Source organism: Anabas testudineus, chromosome 21 (genome assembly GCF_900324465.2).
Source record: "Anabas testudineus chromosome 21, fAnaTes1.2, whole genome shotgun sequence".
Lineage (NCBI taxonomy): Eukaryota > Metazoa > Chordata > Actinopteri > Anabantiformes > Anabantidae > Anabas > Anabas testudineus.
Genome location: NC_046629.1, coordinates 1,747,965 through 1,769,121, shown reverse-complemented (window position 1 = coordinate 1,769,121; position 21,157 = coordinate 1,747,965). Strand labels below are relative to the sequence as shown.

The 21,157-nt window shown below is 41.2% G+C and overlaps 1 protein-coding gene across 1 annotated transcript in view; it reads left to right on the top strand.

Annotated features, from left to right (window-relative positions):
* Nucleotides 1-10,546: 10,546 nt before the first annotated feature.
* Nucleotides 10,547-21,157, top strand: part of htr2aa (5-hydroxytryptamine (serotonin) receptor 2A, genome duplicate a) — a 40,439-nt gene continuing 29,828 nt past the window's right edge. The window contains exon 1 of the mRNA XM_026376906.1: nt 10,547-11,119. Within this exon, the coding sequence (XP_026232691.1) occupies nt 10,660-11,119 (460 nt within the window). The 5' untranslated portion in view covers nt 10,547-10,659. The remainder of the gene's footprint in view (nt 11,120-21,157) is intronic.

Sequence of the window (21,157 nt, the reverse complement as noted above, 5' to 3'; positions counted from 1 at the left end):
GCTCTGACACATTCAATCAGTACTTACCTTCATCTACACATTTTCACGGAGCTGCTCAGGTGTTTCTGAGTCTGAGTCAGTCGACAGCCGAGTGGATAACACTGTCACATAATGTGTCGAGGCTGCTGGCGGCGACATCTTCCAGCATTAGTAAGGACTCGGTGGTGTCAGATCAGTATTAACAGTTCCTGCTGCAACGCCGTTGACTCATCCTCTTATAGTGACTGTGTGTTTGCACATTCGTTTCTGCAAGTGAAGAAATGAATTTGTTTTTCTGGGTAATTCCTCTGCTTACATTAAGTTAATAAATCTGCAGTGCACTCAGGAGTTTATTATTAGAGTGTTACTAAACCCTGAGACATGGTCTCTGGACTCAGTTTACAGTCACGTGCTAAGATCTGAAGGTTAAAAAAACCTTTGCAACACTGGACGTAGAACTGCAGCCTGTTCATTTTCCATCTGTTCCAATTAACCAAGTCACCTGGGGATTGGACTAAACATCTCTCCAACCACAGCCATTTGCTTATTTGTGAGCTTTAAATCTTTATTTTGGGTTTTGGAGTTCAGACTTCAATGCTCCCGTAAAAAAATAAACTGTAGAACCTCCTCCATGTTGAGCCTCTTAACTAAGACCAGTTTGATCCTTGTGGCAAAACCATCACACATATCTGCACGTTCAAAACTCGACGGTACAAATTAAGGCCGACTGTGAAAACCACATGTTCGTTTTGCCAAGTTCCTTAATTTGCAAATAGTAACAACAAATATGACTTTATCTCCAAGGTGAAAGATAAAAGTTCCAATCGAAATAAGACACTTCTATCACCAGAAACATTTGGCCACACAGCCCTGGAGCTTTAACATTAAGATAATTCACCTAATCCATTCATTCTCGACCTGAAACACTGTGGAAATTTGGCAAATGAGCCTTTAAGACTTGTTTCCAAGTTTCCCTTCTCTAGGATATCAAGGTTGTGAATCCTTAGAGAACAGAGTCAGAAGACTGTTTTGAAATGATGCTGTACATTACTAGTACAGTACACGTCGACTGTGCTGTTGCCAGAGCAGGCAGAGGTCCTGCACTGGGCCTGTGCTGTTTTTGGCTCAACAACACTAGAAAACAGAGTTACTGCACAGTAATAGTATTCATGGAACAAAAAGAACTGCAAATAATAGGAAAATATTTGCTCAACATTTCCAGAGTGTGCTCAGACCCAAACCAACTGGCTTAAAGCCTGGAACACATAGATAATGTACACACTGTCCAGATTTAAACATATGTGTTGTGTCTCTGGGGGAGTGTTTTAAACGGTGCCATCAGCATTTCAGCTGACTGACAGATTTAACTGGCAGCACAGTGAAGGAAATGTGTAATTTAGTCAAAGCAGTTATGTATTAAATTTGCTTCTATTAAATAAATAAACACACAGTTACGTAACAAGAAAAACAGTCTCTCCTACCGTCCATCATTCTCACACAGATCCTCTTCTCCCTCCATCCTGGCATCCACGCGAGGGGGTCACAGCATAAAAGCCTCTTCATACAGCGTTGATTGGTAAAGCATTTTATTCTGCACAAATAAATTCGATTCAGATTGTAACATAAAATCCGGGAACACTTATGTGGCAAAAAGCCATTTTCCAGTGTGGTGTTAAGGAAATAAACAGCTCATAACGGAAATGCTGTACTAATGACTTTAAAGTATTTTATGAACTGAGGGATTCTGCTGATTACACACAGAATCCAGAAAACAGTGTCAGCTTGTGTGGACTGTAATAATTCTGAGCTGTGGTTCAACCCTGGACATCGTCCATTGATAGAACCGGTCCAACACTGGACAGATGTGTCCGTTATCAAGTAACAGTGATTTCACACATTTGAGCTCTGACTGGAACTCTCTGTTAATCTTCTTATTATTATTTGTTTATCGCGATGAACTCCTCATATTAAAAAAAATTAAATTAGCATGAGAACTCACTGAAAACACGTTAACATATTATATATATTGTGACTTCATTTGTCTTGGGGAGGGGGAAATGAAAGAATGAAATCCTGTTCACACCACTTCATGATGTGTCTGAAGAGGAAATAGAGTTGGTACTTGTTGAATTAGAGAGACGACTGATTTGCTGCTCAGCTTAAAGAATCACTGCAGAGAAAGAGGAATGGACCTCGACGCCATTTACAACTCTTTAAATGATATAAGACAACTTCTCAGACATATTATCTCTTAGAAGTGGCTATAAAACTGTCTGTGGTGTGAAAACAGTAAATAAACACCAAACTTTACCGCGCACCAATAAGCTGATGTACCAAAGTGTCAGGGGGGGCGTGCAGACCCCCCTGACAGTTTGAAGCAGCTTCATAAGGTAGTCAAGTTAAACCTCACACCACTAACGCTGGAAGTTACCTGTGTAAAACAAACAACGAGTATCTTCAGGGACCTTTCCTGTTATGTATCCCAGCACTTCATTATTACCACTTGTTCATCATAAATCTGCTGAAGTACCAAATTAATTTGACTCATTTTATGTTTATGTTCATTCAGCTGTCAGAGTTTTTCTATGAAGGTGATAAAAGCAGAGAACAGACAGTAATTCTACTCTAATAATAAATCACTCACAGCTCAGGTGACAGAATCTTACGGCAGCTTTTGTTTTTCTTTCTTCCTCGTTTGTTCGAACTTCATGTACCTGAGGGCTGAAGGTTTCTTTCAATAAGGAGCTCGTGTGAATCGTGTTTCCCTCTCTAATGTTACACTAATGTCAAACTGCAGTCTGTCTAGTCACTCACTGTATGTGTGTGTTTTCTCCGCATGAGGATTTTGTTGTTTATGTGCGATGGATAATGGACAAACATCTGCGTCTTCATTTTTCTCATCCTCTTTATCTCCTCTCACTCCTGCTGGCTCTAAATATTTATCTCTGCTGTCCACTTACTGCGTCTCAAATTATCTTCAAACCTCTTTATCTGGTTTATTGCTTCTCTTCATGGTAAAAAGGCCGGTCAGTGTGTTTCTGTTTTCCTGGAGAGACACTTCTTTCATTCATCCACACAGAATAACTAGTAAACACAATCAGCACCTATTTCAAACCATTTTCCTCAAGTTCAAACCATCCTTCATAATGTTGATGGTCATTTTTCTGCACAATACATCGAGTGTGTTGCACAGGGCAGGTGTTTATGGCACAACTTCACCTACTACTGAGGTGCACAGGACAGAGAAAACATCTGCAGAATAAAGATCAACTTTAAAGCTGGACCAGCATGTTCAGCCTGAAACATCATCAGAGGCTCGAAGACCAGATTTAATTAATGCAAACATAATGTGACCTGAGGTAAACGCTTCAAATAATACAGTGCATGTACTCAAAGACTTTGCAAGTCTAGAACAAATACATCAACTGCTGTGGGGATTAAAGATGCACCCATCGATCAGCCCGTGACTGACTGGACGATCAGGCTGAGACATCCGAGTCGTGTTTTTACACTGTGACTTTAATGCGTTCCAGCACCGACTGAGCCGGAACTGATCAGTGCCGCTCTAATCAACGTCTGTGATTCCTCTATAAAACCAAGAAATCCAAGCAAATAGAACTGGTAATGGAAATCAATAAACCTGGATCATCAAACACCACAAACTAAAACAAATGAAACCCATTAAGTAACTAAAACATTCCTTCAAAGCAGCATATGTGGTTTGTATTTGATCAAATCCTCCCAGTAAACAGATCAAATCGGCCTCATGTGCCAGTTTTTACCAGGTTCAGGTGAAGTTCCCACCTTACTGAACATTTTCATCTACCAGAACATTTCTACCTTCTATCTACTATGAATACGTCCCATCTTTAATAAACACTGTAACAAATCATTCATCAAGTCATTCATAAAAACTTATTGAGCTCAGAGACCGAGATCAAGGCCGGTTTCAGAACCAGACTAACAGTTCTAACACTTTAAACAGTTCAACACTTAAAAACTCAAACGACCATAAACATGCGTTTGTTCTGACGAAGTAACAAACACCAGAGAAGCTGAGACACACACACACACACACACACACACACACACACACACACACACACACACACTAAATGTGCTCTACTCCTGATCCAGCACCTCATCGAACTACAGGATGGTCTTCAGGTAACATGGTCACCAGTGAATCTGAAACACTGGTTTCAAGGGTTAAAGGTTAGAGTACTCACATACAGGTAGAGTCAGAGTCCGAGCTAGTCCAGTGTTAGTCCACTGAGGTCAGGTCTACCTGACCGACAGGTGTTAGTCCTCTGAGGTCAGGTCTACCTGACCGACAGGTGTTAGTGTTAGTCCGTACTCTGAGGTCAGGTCTACCTGACCGACAGGTGTTAGTGTTAGTCCACTGAGGTCAGGTCTACCTGACCGACAGGTGTTAGTCCTCTGAGGTCAGGTCTACCTGACCGACAGGTGTCAGTGTTAGTCCACTGAGGTCAGGTCTACCTGACCGACAGGTGTTAGTCCTCTGAGGTCAGGTCTACCTGACCGACAGGTGTTAGTGTTAGTCCGTACTCTGAGGTCAGGTCTACCTGACCGACAGGTGTTAGTGTTAGTCCACTGAGGTCAGGTCTACCTGACCGACAGGTGTTAGTCCTCTGAGGTCAGGTCTACCTGACCGACAGGTGTTAGTGTTAGTCCACTGAGGTCAGGTCTACCTGACCGACAGGTGTTAGTCCTCTGAGGTCAGGTCTACCTGACCGACAGGTGTTAGTGTTAGTCCTCTGAGGTCAGGTCTACCTGACCGACAGGTGTCAGTGTTAGTCCGTACTCTGAGGTCAGGTCTACCTGACCGACAGGTGTTAGTGTTAGTCCGTACTCTGAGGTCAGGTCTACCTGACCGACAGGTGTTAGTGTTAGTCCGTACTCTGAGGTCAGGTCTACCTGACCGACAGGTGTTAGTGTTAGTCCTCTGAGGTCAGGTCTACCTGACCGACAGGTGTTAGTGTTAGTCCGTACTCTGAGGTCAGGTCTACCTGACCGACAGGTGTCAGTGTTAGTCCGTACTCTGAGGTCAGGTCTACCTCTGTCCTGGTCTTCTGGAGTCTGGTCAGCAGAGTCTCTTCTCATGCTAGCTAACTGGTTAGCCTGTAGTGCTAATGCTAATCCAGACAGTTCATTAGTGAACTGAAGTGAACTGAAGTGGAACAACAACAGATCTAATGACTAACTGCATCTTTTTCTACTTTATTGTCTCTATTTTGTCTCTACTGTCTTTCCGAGCATGTCCTCGTGCCGCTGTTTCTCCACCTGCAGCAGGGCTGTTAAGGTCCCGCCCCACAGCCAATCACATTTCAGAACTACGAGGTGACACTTCAACCACCAATCACCCATAAGAACAATAAACACCTGGAGGTTAACTTCACCGGCTTCTGCTCTGTACTTTAAAACCAAACTACTTATAAACGGCACTAGAGACCGTATCTAACGACGTACATATGTAAATATACGTTAAAATATATATATATGTAAATATACATATATGAATATATATTTAAATATATAATATATATATACAGTACCAGATGAAAACATCATGACAACATATATTCTACACTGTTAAAAAAGCTCCATTACCATGAAAGTGATGAACAAATAGGAGCATCAATAATTCAATAATGTGATATTTGAAAAATATAAAATATAAAATATGTACTAAATAAATATTACTTACTTTTGGTACTCAAAGATGTTGCTTTTACTAACTACCATTATTATTATTATTATTATTGTTATTGTTATTATTATTATTATTATTATTATTATTATTATTATTATTATTATAAGACTTTGTACACTGTTGTATGGCTATTTTTATCTAAATAAATAATGAAAGCACTTCTTCCACTGGGCAAAACACATAATGAACAAACCAAACAGATCTGCAGCAACTTAACACAAGTAAAGGACTAGTTAAATCTTTTTAAATTAACTAGTGAACAATGTTTATGGGCATAATATATTAATGTAAGAGCTACATTATTAAAATAATAAGCGATTTAAAAAAGTTTACTATTATTTCATGGATGAAACTATCCACAATAAGAACAGCATGTCTGTACTAATAGTTTTTATTAAGTCTGTTTTCATCCAGCAGTTTTTCTTTATGCATTTTCATTTAATGCAAAAAAGTGGAAATGTCAGAAATGATTTTATGCACAGCTGAGGCTGTAGATAATGTAACACAGAGCAAATGAATCACTTTGTAAAAGAGGAATGATTTGAACAGTGCATGCTACTTAAAACTAATGTGTGTAACATTTAACATAACGTGTAACTGCACTGCCGGTAAAGCTGCACAGTGTTTAGTAATAAGCTGAATAGGTCAGATTTGTGTAAATAAACCCAGGAGAAAATGAACTTCATGTTCAGTCTAACACTCACACACACACACACAGACCAAGGCCGCGACCTTGGCAGATTGATCCATCAATAAAGTGTGAAAGGTTTTTTAATAGTGTAAATCCTGCTGCTGCTGCAAAACAGAGAGAGGCAGGAAACACAGGAAAATGGAGAGAGAGGCTGAAAGAGCGTCAGCTAAAAACAGAGCGAGACTGAGTAAATGATGGAGAGTGTAAGAGACACTCTGAGACTCGGCGAGTGAACGAGAGAGACGGTAATTACCCTTCTGACTGAGAGGGAGCACAGGGAAGAGAGCGAGAGGGAGAAGATGATGAGCTGAAGAAGAAGGAGTGTGAGGAAGAGTCTCAGACTATTTCAGTCTCACTCGATATTTTATGTCCCTGTTTTAAAAATCTCTCTGTGGCAAATGAAGTGCTTATTGCAGACATGTCAATATTTGTATTCATCAAGACCAAAATCCCACTAACCCTAATGTTTAAACTACCACAATAAACAACACATGGTATCACATTTCTGTTTGATTCATATGATTTAAACAAATACTTCAGACTGTTGCCGTATTGAGCATTTTTCACTTTAAACAGTCCAAACTTGTCTTACCACACTGTTTTATGAAACATATTTATCATTATGATAAATACCTTTAAAACTATGGTGCTGTTCAGCTTAACAGACAGTCACTAATAAGCTTTGTGAAAGTGGGCGTGGCTGTTGTTGGACAGGTGGAGGTGCGGAGACCCTCATAGTAAAGTATTCATAATAGATCTGTCCTCTAACACAATGGGCAGTGACAATGACTGAACCGGATATGTGACGTGTTATAGTTAGAGCCTTAGGAGGAAAATCACCTGTGTGTTCAACATTAATGTTTCATTTATTATTGTACTCGCTTCACACACAGTTTATTTTAATTAGTGGTACATTCAGTTACATCTGTGAATGTGAATAATTGCTCAACAAAAATTTTAAATGTACATAATTATTTCCAGTGCTCTGTTCTCTACTACTACACAGTGAACAGTTAATGTCAAAAGATGAAATGGCAAAATGAAGCAAAGTAATTTGGCTACGTCTGAAAACACACGTATAACGTTCGTTATGTGTGTGAGTCAGAGATAAAAAAGGTTCAGCAAAAGAAAATGGACAAAGAAAGGGGAAATGTTTCATCATCGGCACAGTGATTTTCCTTTAACAGCTTTTGCTTCATATCTTCCTGAATACTTTGTGTCTGATGACGGCCTTAGGTCTCAGCAGCTGGTCTGGAGTCTAAAAGGAAAAGCTGTTTTTAATCCACCTGAAGGGAAATGAAAGAAAAATGTCGACAGCACCAGAAAAATAGCACAGAAGATGATTTAAACATGAAACGATTACTAACCAACAATGATTCTGACAGTTGTCGCTGGTTTATGTGGTCAAATACAAAGCAGATTCAGGAGACGGGTGGTGATTCAACAGTAGATGGAGCATTAACATTATCATTACAATTAGCTACAGGAACATAAATCCTCAGCTTAGGGTCAATACCCACATAATGAATCAAACACCGTGTGGTAGGACTGGTGACATTAATTACACTATAAAAGCTCACCTACAGTACTGGGTCGATTCTAGCTAATCTGGAGGAGACTTAATGATTTCAGTTTCATCCAGTTTTACTCAGCTTCAGTCAGTTTACAGCAGGTGTAATGTCACTAACAGAGGTTGTGTTAGAGCGGCTTATTGTCCATGACTTTGACTGGGTCGTAAGAATTCTGTCATAGTATTTTATTAAAAGTCATTTTAATTTTTAAAATAAAATACATTTAACTGCTTCTTAATGTCATTTATTCATCTTTGTTCTTTTATCGATTAATGTACAGAACAGGTGTAAAATGCATTTATTAATATTAATATATAGATAAAGATGAGATGTAAAACATTCTTTGGTACAATGCCTTGCGTTGTGCAGCATGACACTTTTTGGAAATAAAAATTCCTTTTTTTTTCCTGTGGAATTTGCAGGTACAACTCAGAATTCATGGTCCAGCAGCAACAAAGCAGACCCAGATCATTATAGTGCCACCACCATGATTCACAGATGGGTTCAGGTCCTTAAAGCTTCTCATAATTCCAATTCAAAATTCAACGTTGGTCTCAACTGTCCACCGAACATGTGTGAAGAAGCTTTTGAAGTTTGAATGATACTGTTCATTGAGTGTTGTGGCTTCCTGCTGCTGTTCAGTTTTCTCCTGATGGTGGAGCCACGAACACTGATCTTAGTCACTGTTAGAGTCCCTTTAGCTTCCTAAACCCTTGGGTGCTGATTGATTACTCTAGGGGAGGATAACTATGGTGCTCGATCTGCCTGACGGTCGACTGGTGAAGTCCAAACTCTGTAGCCCCAGATTTCTCTTCCTCTCAGACTCACATCTCCCATTGATTGAAGCACCTGACCCTAATCCCTCCTTCATATGAAGTGATCTTAATTGAGCTCCTTCAGCAGTTTGTTTGCCTTATTCTCACACCCAGACACACAGGATGCTCTGATGAAATGTACATGTTTTACCACATTTACATGAAAACGTGAATAAAGAGAAAGAGCGAGGCAACATCTGACTGAAGAGATGGAGGGTGAAAAGGAGAGAACGAGAGCTGCTGACTGAAGGAATGAGGAAAATAAGGAAAACAGGATTGATTCACTAAAAGAGAGAAAAAGGTACAATAAATGGGAGAGAGAATGAAAGGCACTCGAGCGAGAGACAGCCAATTCAGTGCAAGGGAGAGAGACCCTGGGAACAGACACAGAGAGAGAGAGCACAGGAAATCCCAGTGCTGGAGCTGCAGAGAGGGAGGCTGCATGTTAGAGGCAGCACGAGGAGAGTCAGAGCAGAAAATCATCCAGCTCCTGATCATCACTGACGACGACTCAACAACTTACCAGCACTCTTCTGGAAACCTCAGAACCACAAAACTCTTCTTCACCACTGATGGTTTCCAGACAAACAGGAGATTTCCTGCATTTCTCTGTTTTATTTGTTTTGCTTCAGGAAAGTGTCACGCAGAAGAAAACGCGTGGAAATATCCCAAGAAGGAAAGATGAAGGTTTTAAAACCTGAGGATTTATAGAGGTGAAGGAGGACTGAGCCAGATCTGCGCTGGTTTGTGGGTTCAGCGTGACTGAGATTTTCCACTGAGGGCATTTAAAGGAGTATTTAACATATCTGGGCGGCTGACAATGTTTTTGCACAAGGCGGGAACCCACAGGAATGTTTTTGCTACTAGTCAGGACTTTGTTAACGCCAAACTGAAGTAAGTGTGTGTGAAGGAAAAAGAGAGAAAGGAAAGTTAGTTCGCTCGCACACGTCAAATATCATCATGTTCATCATCCATCTCTGTCGCCTGCCGACACGCTCTCACGGGTGCAGGTGCAGAGTTGAGACAAGGCGACAAGGACACGCGAGGATTTTCACATTGATGAACAGACAGTGAGTCCATGTGTGCAGGTATGTCGTTCAGGGTAATTGCACTTTCACACAGGACTTTAACACTCTGCTAATATTAGTCCAGTTGATAAAACACAATGAAACTGCAAAGATGGTGATTTCCCCCCTGTTTCTTGTCTGCTTGCATCATAAAAATCAAAGACATCTGTTTGAAGAGACACCAAGATATAAAATTCAGATTCGTAACATCCCAGACTTCACATAGACCTAATATTTTTAACATGAGTCAAGCTTTCACAAGCCCAGACTTCAAGGATGAGGAACCTGCAACTGCCACGGCTCCAACTTCAAATGGATTCTGTCATCAGAAGATTTTTTTAAGCATGTGAGCTCTTCATTTGGAATATGTCAAGCAGAGCCCAACCGGCACACTTTTCTCCTTTTGTTTTTCAGGCTGCACACAGTGATGACATGAAACAAGTCATTTAATTTCTACCCATTCAGCATTGTGCTTTGAAATTGAACATCTGTTCTTTTTGTGGTGCTGAATACAGCAGTCTATTTTTGTTTCCCCCTTGTGGAGAAGATCGTCACGAGTGGATCCTTTGACAAACAATTTAAGGCTTGAGAGTTTCCTCCGGGAGCAAATATGTGAGGACATATTGAATTACAGCTCATTATTAAAGTGATAAATGGTGTTATTTTTATTCACGTGGGGAGAGGAAATGGAAACCAAGTAAATAATGACAAGACTTTCCTCCTTCGTACTCTTCTCTGACCCAATTTCCAGGCAGCAGTCCTGAGGCGTTCCGGTCTCTGGCTGTTTTACTGAGCTGACACCATGAACCTGCATGGTGACAACGTGTCAGAGTTGATCTCTAACACTGTCAGAGCTGTTACCACAGTGGAGTCCAACCCCTGGCCTCCACGTGCATTTGAGGAAAACACTCTCCGAATCAATAACACAACCATCTTGGGGTGTCAAGGCAACGACATGCTCCGTAACGGTGCTGATGCACAGCTGGGGAACTGGTCTTACCGTAATGCCGCAGGAGTTTATGGTGTGGACGGGATTTATGGGTCTAAGTGTCCTTCCCAAGAGATGGAGAAGAACTGGGCAGCGCTGCTGATTTTAGTTGTCATTGCTGTCACGGTCATGGGAAACATCCTGGTGATCCTGGCCGTGTCCCTGGAGAAGAAGCTGCAGAATGCCACCAACTATTTCTTGATGTCACTGGCAGTGGCTGACATGCTCCTCGGCATCTTGGTCATGCCGGTTTCCATGGTGACCATTCTCTACGGTAGGTGATGAGTGACACTGATAATGGGCGTCAATAAGTTGACATTTAGTGTGTTGCTGACTGTGAACGACCAGACACAGTGTCTTTTATTAAAGTGGATCAATTGTGACTTGACTAAACAAACTGCATGTGTCTGAATCTAAGTTAGAATCACAGCATGAAAACATTTTGAACATGTTTCCCTTCACTCTCATGTGTGAGGGTTTAGATCTGTACTCTGAATCGTTACAAATAGTCACAGTAAATTTGTGTGAGTCTGTATTGGTGGCTGAGGACAGATGGAGAGCAGCAGTGATGGAGGTGTTCGATGCTGTTGACTCTGAGGCGTTTATTTTGAGTGCAAAAAGAAAGTGGTTGAAAGGAGCCCACAGGACAGTGCGGCTGCAGAATCATCAGTCTTACCACTACCTTTGATGCAAATACATACAGGATGTACATTTAATGAAAGAAGTGGCTGCAGCAGGAATATACCTTATTTTACACCATGTTCATCTGTTAAAATACCCTGGGGCAAAGATTTACCTCCTTATCCCTCCACTTACAGTTAAAGTTACAGTTTTTTATTTTGTGTTCCTTGTTTCATAAGATAAAGTTCTGCAAATGCTTAATTTTGTATAAAGCTGATGTTTCTTGTTGTAAAAACCTGACAAAGCATTTAACAGATTATTATAGTTCACTTTCAGAATTAACATCAGTTTTATTCTTTGTTCTCATGTGCAGAATCTGTTGTCTGGAGCTCGTTTCACAAAAGTAATTTATGACCACAACTTACACACAAACGCTGTGCAAAGGATTTCCACACAACTGTGGACCTCAATCACAGGTTGTAAGTTTAACATTCACTTTGACTAGTGAAATATGACCAAATTAATCCAAGGGAAATGATCTCGTGTTACAAATCGCAGGCTTGTTGCACATGTGGTGAAGTGTGTCCTGATTGATGCCTTTCACTGAGTGTCGCAGGCAGCTGAGCCAGTAGCCGGAGCCACTTGTCTTGCCAAAGTAAAGGAAGCAAAGTGTGCTCATTTTCTGGTTTCTTGTTCTGTGGGGAACCTTAGGAAAGAAATTCATAAGAGGAATGTTCAGTGTGTTCATTTCCTGCTGTTCATTATAGTTCCAAAAAGACCAAAATGACATCATTCTTGGTTTAAGATCCTACAGAACAGTTCAACCCAGATAACAGAACCCATTCTCCCTCACTGTCACTGTCCTCAGTGCTCTGTCAGGCTCTTATCGCTCCTATAGATTTAACACAGCATCCGTTATTCAGAGCGAGTGGACGTTGACCAAACAACGATGTTGTCCTGAGGCAATAAATGAGTTTAGGAATATATATAAAATGTACTTCATCAGTTCAAATTCTTTAGAAATTCAATCCCACGTCAAAAACATCTATTTTATCTGTTCTTAATGAAACGGTGCTCCGACGCTGAGATGAAACATTCACTGACTTTAAACATCCAGACCTTAAGATCAGAGCTAAGTCAGTCGAAGGCTTTGATTTGACATTAACCGTCATCAGGAGCAGTTAGAAATACTGCGTTTGCCTTCAAATCTGAATAATCAATACAATCATGCTGTTCTTGTAGAGCAATCCGAGCTTAGCGTTGCTAACACTTAATGATTAGGATATAAATCCAGTTAAGGTTAAAGTTGTCGAGATGCAGACCTCACAGAGCAGGAGTCCTTGAAGACCAGTGTTCATTAATTTAATCGTTGTGAAAATATTTTATTCTACTGCAAATGTCATCCGCACAGTCTGTAGAATTCATCCTCTGGGAACCATGAGCGTCTGCACAAAATGTCTTGACAGTTCATGCAGTAGTTGTGAAGATATTTCACTTTGGAGCAGAGTAGTGGACCGCCTGACACTGCCATCCCTGGAGCCATGCCACCAGCATGACTAATAAATCTTTAAAGTATGAAGTGAGTCCGGGGAAAATGCCTCCAGAACCTTTGGCTCTGCTCTCTTCACTCGTCTGTACCTGAACACGCTGTCATTCTCCTGGAGGTTCAGGTGGCTGCTGATTAATGCTTTGCTCTGGGAGCTTCAGGAAGCTGCTGCCTGCTTCCTCCTCTCCCTCATTTTCTCTGTTTATCTTTCTGCCACTGTCCCACACACACACAGAGCCTCAGACAGCCTCTGCCAAACACACACACCTTCCTCCGTCCTTCACTTCTGCCCGTTTCCAGCTGATCTTCGCCCTTTTGCTTCTCTGAGCTCCTCTGTAAATGTCACGAGCCACTGCTCACATAAGAAGCTTTGAGCCCTAAGTAGCAAATTCATTTGCATGAGAACAAGCGCGGTAAATTAGTCAGAAGGAAGAGCGCTTCCAAAAGAACGACCTCCGATGCTTATTACACTCTTTTTCCACTCTTTAATGAGAAGACAAAAGAACTCATTAGCCACGCCAATGCCAAGCATAAACACACACACTGCAATTATCTTCTCATGTTGTTACACTGATTCGTTTACTGACTCAGAGAGAAACCACAGCATCGCTTCAGGGTGAGAGGGCACAATGATAATAAGCCAGCAGCTGAGTGATCTTATAAAGAGAGATTGTGGTCATGAGTGAGGGTGTGGGAGGTGATTATTCTGGGTGAAATTCAGAGATGAGGTTGTGGACGATTCTTAATGAGGTCAGAGATTAGATTGTGGTTGGGTTCAACAAGATCAGATCATTAATGGGGTCATTAGCAGGTGATAAATTAAATAATATAGATAAGATGCTTTAGGTTACTAGCAGTAACTGTTCCACCAACCTGGAACTGGTCATGTTTAGTCTTAGTTTTAGTCTTCTGTCCATTTGGTGCCATCATAGGCTCCTGTTTATTGTACAAACCAGAATGATGAACATGGAGGTGACAGAAAAAACACCAGTATCAGTAAAGATACAGAGGATTAGACCTGGAGTTTGAAATCTGTTCCGTTAGAGCTGTTGTGAAATGTGGAGTGAAATGTATGACATATATAACATCAGCATGTTGGCTCTGTAGAACACCTCTCTATGACTCTTTGACCTGCCAGGTGTTAATAAGCACATTAAAACACAGTTTGTAGGAGCTCTGTTCCTGTCGTCCCTGTTGTTGTTCCTATGCGGAAGGACGTGTGTCTGGCACGAGCAGGTACAATCAGCCCATCAGCCAAATGCTGATATGTTTGGGCTGCATGTCTTTTGGAGCCACTTTGGCAGGTGGCCCAGCGATGATTTCGAGATCCTGCTCTCTTCTACAAATCTATTTGGTTGAAACAAACATTTTAAGAGACCTGGGAAATTCATGTTAATTCTGCACCGCGGCTGTTTGTGGCTGTTGTTCTTCTTCTACTGTATTATACACCACAAATACCTGTTTGTGCTTCTTGGTCTTTTTCTCCTCGATCCTGTTCTTGTCGCGCTTCCTCCGGGGATGAGCTGTCAAAATAAACTTGACGGACTGATGCGCTCTCCATCCTTACACAATCCTCCTGATGCTCCTCTCACTGCTGTAAAGAGCTTGAATAACTTAGAGTTCCACTTGACTACAGCCTTTGCCCAAGATAGTTGAAGATGTACAGTTAGGAGCTTTTATGTGAATTACCCACTTTAAGAGTTTATCATCACTGACTCCTTTTAACAGATGGTTCTTGTATGTTTTGAAGATTTCTTTGGAGAAACGCTGTGTTTAGTTTCCCAAAAGAGGTCGACAGCACTGTGAAATACGACATTTTGAGGTGAAAGCAAATTGTGGTGTGTCAGACTGTGACACCGGAAAGTTTACAGCAGATTTAGATCTAAACTCTCATCAGATTTTTTGCACTTTATTACATTTGTCAGGGGCAAATGTCAACACTGTCCTTGATTTAGTCGCATAAATAATCTTGCTGAGTTACTCACTCAGAACTTACTTTGTTGCAGTGTGAAAAGTTTAGCAACCACAAACTGGCAGAACACTTTGGAGAAATGTGCTAATTGGCAAACTTCGATAATAAAACAGTGCCAGTGTTATTCTTGTTATTTCTCACTGTGTCACTGTGTTGGAAGGTCAACGGGTTGATCAACAGCTACAATAAAATTCATCCAAATCCTCAGGAGCACTGGTTAGAAATCAAACTTTTCCATTTTGGAAACTCAAACAGCCAAGTGTGTAATGTGTCAAAGTACAGTATAATGATGATGAACAAATTAATTTACTGTTGTTCAGAAGGTTTTTACATCGAAAGAGTAAATGAATCAGATCAGGTTGTGGAGTAAAAGACAGATTAGACATCTTTTTCTCTTTATATCCACCTCTGAGCTGTTGAAGTTGAAAAGACTGTAATGAACACCTCATTTTCAAGAACAACAAACCTTTATCAGCAGGGTGACACCTGACAGCTGACTACACAAAGTTTTACACTCAGTCTATGGTCGTGGTACAAGTTAAAGTAGAGAAAGATCAGGCCCAAATCATGACACTGCCACCCCCGGTGTTCTTATGCTGCTCAGTGATTCAAGATTTAAGATAAAAAGTCAGACGTGATAGTAGTAGTGTAGGTAAACAGCTCCTACAATGGAAATGCTAATTCACATCACAGAACACATATATTTAATATATTTATTAGAGTGAAACTCATTCATTGTACCCACCACTGCACCGTCCCACCATGTGCACGCTCCACCCCCTCTCTAAGCCAACACCTTTCTGTTATTACAGTATATTGATGTAATCAGTCAGAAACAGAACAAGGATGAGTCAGAAAAACAGACACATGGAAACTGGGTCTGTGTCAAATTCATGTTGACAGATCTGGTTTCTTATAATCCACTCTCTGGCATCTCATGAAAACAAATATTAAAACAGGAACATTGTTCTATTTCTTTTTGGAACCTCTTTTATGGATTCTCCCCTGAGAGTTGACCTTGAGGATGTGCTAATCTGTTCTGAGTTTCCAGCCGTGGAGGTGCAGAGTAGTGATGTGTTGTTGTTTTGAACAATAGCATGAATACAAAATTCAATTCTCAGAATTAAAGAAGCTGTTTTTATTTAGCATCACAGTGAAGCAGAGTTTGATCCAGGAGATCTGTTCTGGAGAGACCAGGACCTGATTTCTGTTAGTCTAGCATGGTACAGACTGTGTGTTTTCACACTCAGCGTGGAGAGGGTTAAATATTTGACTTGTACAACCTTGAGGTAAATAGATCAGGTGCAAACAGAACCACTTCCATGAGGTATGTGACAGTTACTTTACAGAGAAACGTCCGACTTTGTGTTTAATGAAAACCGACTCGCGAGTCCTTTAAGACAGAACCATGAGCTGCAACTGGTTTGAGTCTGACAGGGGACCTTTGTTATACCTCATGTTCGCTCACATCTCACTCTTCTGTCTTTAATAAGGAATAATACACTGCACATGCACATTTCATCTGATTCCTCCAGCATGAACAAACAGTACATGTGTGGTTGGGTCATTTTTGATCCTTTAAAAAGTTTTTTTTACTTCTAATTAGTCTTAACCGGTTACATCACTACAGGGCCCCAATGAATCCAGCTCCTGTATCTCTCTTCTTCATCAACCGTCAGTCTAATGTCATTTTACCTGCAACAGCTGCAATCAGTCTGCTGACATGTTGAGGTTTGAGGTTTAAGTGAGCCGGACATTAGTACGTGTGTTTGATGTGCTCTTAGAAACCTCTCCACTCCCCAAAACAACCTTTCAGCATAACAGGCTGCAGGACGGGGCTTTTGTGAGTCAGTTTCTCAGTAACCAATGCCTCTTGAGGTAAAGCCTCTCTCAGCTTTGCTCCTGTGGTCACTAGAGGCAACAGTGAAAAACAGAGGACCTGTGGGAACAGATTATTCCAGTCTGAGTTCAGTGGAAACTTGCCGAGTACCTCGGTTTGCCAGCTCTGAGCTCTGCTCCTGGTTCAGTCCCACCTCCTCTTCAGAGGCAGGAATGATTTAATCTCATATTGATTTTCTTGGATTTTAGGTTTGAATTCTCATTTTCTCTCCCCTCTCTCTATGAGAGGTTTATGTCTGTCAGCCAGTTAAGGTCTTTCCTTTCTCTTATTTTGAAGCCTTTAACCCGACCATCCATCCATCACTCCCGTCTTTCTCTCCTCTTTCTCCCTCGTTGTTAGTTTCCATCTCAGAGAGAAAAACACTTCTGTTTCAAACCCCCTCGAGTTTTGTCCTCGTTTTTTGGACGGGCAGCTGCACAGAATGAGTCTTACTTAAAAGATTAATCTGTTTCTTCTGAGGATTTCTCTGTGATTCATTCTCAAACTAAATCCACATCTCTTAACATCAGCTCGCTTTGAATCCTACACTTTTTAGTTTATCCAAAAGCAAATCATCTCATACGAAGCCAAAAACGGGAAACCTGTTTTTATTTACTCTATGAGACTGTCATCTTCTTTTTTCTCCTGTTCTTTGGTACTCTTGTCTTTTTTAAGCCATTGTGGCCACTGCTGCCCATTCTGGGACAATAACAATATACAGAATAATTGTAATTGATATATTATATCAGCTCACCACAGTCACATCTGTCTGTCTGCTTCCACCAGTCTCATGTCATCAGCACGTCTGATTGATCTGTGACTGAAAAATAATGACATTAAATACAACAGAAATGAAATGAAACACTGCGTGACAAGGAAGTGAGAGGCAGAGTGAACCAGTGACCAACTGCTCCACAACACCTGAGTGATTTTCACTCATCAATATTCAAAGTGGGGTGTTTTTGTGCGAGTTCACAGAATACAGGGAGGAAATTAGTAATGACAGTAAAAAAGTTCAAAAAATGAAGCACACACAATGGATGTATCGAGCCTGAGAGTGATTCTGGGGCTGCGGCTGCTGTTATTCAGGTGAGGAGGAGGCAAAGGACAAAGAAAAGAATGCATAGAGAACGTGTGTTGACCACTTGTATGAGTACGTTTGGAATGAAGGAGAAAAAACACTGAGGACAAACACAAATCTTATGCATTATAAGATCCACTGACTACACACACGTGCAGCTTGTACCCCCTCATAGAGACATATTACTAATTGTGAGACAGATTTTTTGACTGTTCAGCTTGTTTGACTCCATTTTTGTTGTAACCAACATGATTCACTCGTTCTGATGAACATTTCTTTTTACCATAATGAAGAGATTGAGAGTTGGAAAATGGTTGTTTGAAGGTGAGTCATTATACGACTCGTTACATAATGAATTAATAAAGGAGATAGAGTCTTAAACCCTACATGGTGGACCCCTCATTTAAACATGGTTATAAAACTCTCACCTACAAAATGTGAAATCATCAACACTGCACAGTTAATTTAAGTCATAGTGAATCAGGCCCTAAGATTTTGGAATTACACAGAACGTAAATATTTAATAATATGTGAATATTGGGTGTGATACAGCACCAAACTCTAAATTCACTTATATCTACAACATACCATTAAACTTAAATCTTTTCTCCTGATTAAATCACCCTGGTGTTGTCACACAGTAATAAATGTGTGTTCGTGCCATCCATGGGACAGTTTTAGCTGCAGTTCCCCTCTGTTTTCCCTCCTGTTTTATACTTTGAACTATTTCTGCTCTCACATTTCTGCTTGCTTCACAGCTTCATCCTTTAATAAAGTCATTCATGCTGTGACAAACTGATGGAAAAAAGAGCAGAAGCTCCTCAGGTTCTATAGCAGTGACTGAAATAGCAGCTCTCCGTCGTGAGAGAACAGCTGGGCTCCACACAATAGTGACACCCACACATCCACGCATGACCAGTCCCCCTCTTACTACTAAATAAACAGGTCTCAGACCCATGAGAGGCCTTCAGGGGCTGCAGAGCTCACTTCACCGTATTAGAGCAGAAACATTGGTTTGACCTTCAAGTGAGGCTGAACAAAAGGTCACGGGGTCATATAGGATTCATCCTGTGAGGAACACTAATGTCCTCTGTAGATTATACTTCTACTAATGTTCTATCTTGTCTTTATGTGTTTGTCTTGGAATTAGCTTCCTGCAGAAAGATGAATGTTAGACACTGAACGTGTCGGTGGACTGAAAAGACTGAGAGCAGACAGTTTACAGCTTCTTCTAATCAAGTATACGTCTGATAAGAAGTTGGAAAAGTCACTGGGGTCCGTTTCTCCTCTTGTCCAGTGATTCACTAAGCCGAGCAGCCGATTGGACCCGTCTCTCTCTCACCCACCGGCCCAAAGCAGAGAGACTGGCCACAGTGGTCCGAGCAGTGTTTGGACATACTGTGAAAACTAGGCCAACAGATGCTCAGCGACGGCCTGACAGACAACCATGAGCTTAAAGACCACATTTTATAAACCTTATTTCTGGAAAAGGAAGAATCTTACATTCAGTCCAGAACAATAATGACATCAGTGATGAACGTGTCACAGCAGTGATTCTTCAGCATATTGTTTCAGCATCACCGCTCCGAGACGACGGTGTCCTGATTCTGTCTTAATGACACGAGGTTCTCACTAAACTAAATGGAGATTTTGTATTGTATGGATGTTCTGACAGACGAACGACCAGGCAGAGTGATTCTCTCTAGTCTCCACTGGTGGTTGTACATGAAACACAGACATGGGAAAATGCTGGGACGATAAACCTCTGAGTAACATGTGGAACTGTAGTCACAGGAACATCCAGCTGCTTGGAGATGGTCCTACAGTCTTTACCTTTAACATGTTTGTCTATCTTTTTATTTCTGTTCTCCTGAGACGACTGTCTGTAGTTTTCTGTGGTCCATGTTCAGTGTGGTTCACACCATGATACCAAACAGCACAGTGACCACGTTTCACCCTTTAAATAGTCAGACTGACTGATTACAGGTGTGAAGACACCTGGGAAGCTGATTACAGGACACACTTTAATTTAACAGGGTCAAATTATTTAACATCTTTTCTAGGGAACCATCATTTTTGTCCATGTCAGTTTCATTAGTTAGTTTTTTTTAAATGCTTCTGTTGAACCACTTTTTATTTCATTTACCTTTGTGGGAACCAACAATTGTTTCCATGTCTGTAAATGAATGATGAAATGATTAAGCAACAGATGAATCAACAACAGACATGAAATGACATCAAACAAACAACAAGGGGGGAAATGTTCAATGGATCAAACATGGCTGAGGAAACTCTGGGGTCCATTTCCATTAGAGATAATGCCGACTGACAGGCTCTGGACGCAGCTTAGGTTTTAATAATCCCAGCTAGTTTTTGACTCTGAGAAGTAGGGCGGGGGTGACAGCTCTTACACAACACAGAAATCTCCTCAGACTCTGGCTTCTTGGTCGCCTCAATGAGCCAGTTGACCGCCCCAAGCAAAAATAACCCTTAATTCCTCTTTTGATAGAAGAAGGAATGTGGGCAGAAAGAGAGGAGAGATAGAGAGTCCCGAGTGGAAAATAGCCAGTTTTGTGTTCATCCATTTGTGCTCAACTGCATGAGATAGAGGGGATTTCTCTTTTTGTGTGTCTCTGAGCTGCAGAGCGGAGCACAAAGCAGCCTGAACAAAAACAGACAGGCAGACATTCAGGTGCTCAAATCATCAGCCTTCGTCCTTCTCCCCCTCGCTCGCATGAGCAGACAGAACAAAAATGAATCATATGCAAACAAAAGGGCAGCGCCATTATCAGGCTCTGCCGGCCAGATGTGAGACAGCAGGGCGAAAGGTCAGGATGTGGAAGGGAAATGCCAAAATGAGAGTGTCGGGGGTTAGCAGGTGCAAACCGGAGAGAGACGAGAGCATTTACAACAAACATGTTACTTCACTGTGTAGCATGAAAACAGATGTATCACGATGCACAGCGACCATTATTACATGAAAACCTCAGAACATCGTTGAAGCCCAGTGAATATGAATTATTGTGTGGATCTTTAGGTTGTGTTTGGGGGGTGTTCGGGTTCCAGTGGTGTAAGTAAGTTCCTCACTGGTTTCAATAATAGTCGTAAAGTCACAAACTCTCTCGTTAGTTGTGGACGTTCACTCGTTTGTGCTCAGTCCTGAGAGCAGAGTGTAATTAATGTGGAATAATTAGAGCTCGTGATGACACGCTG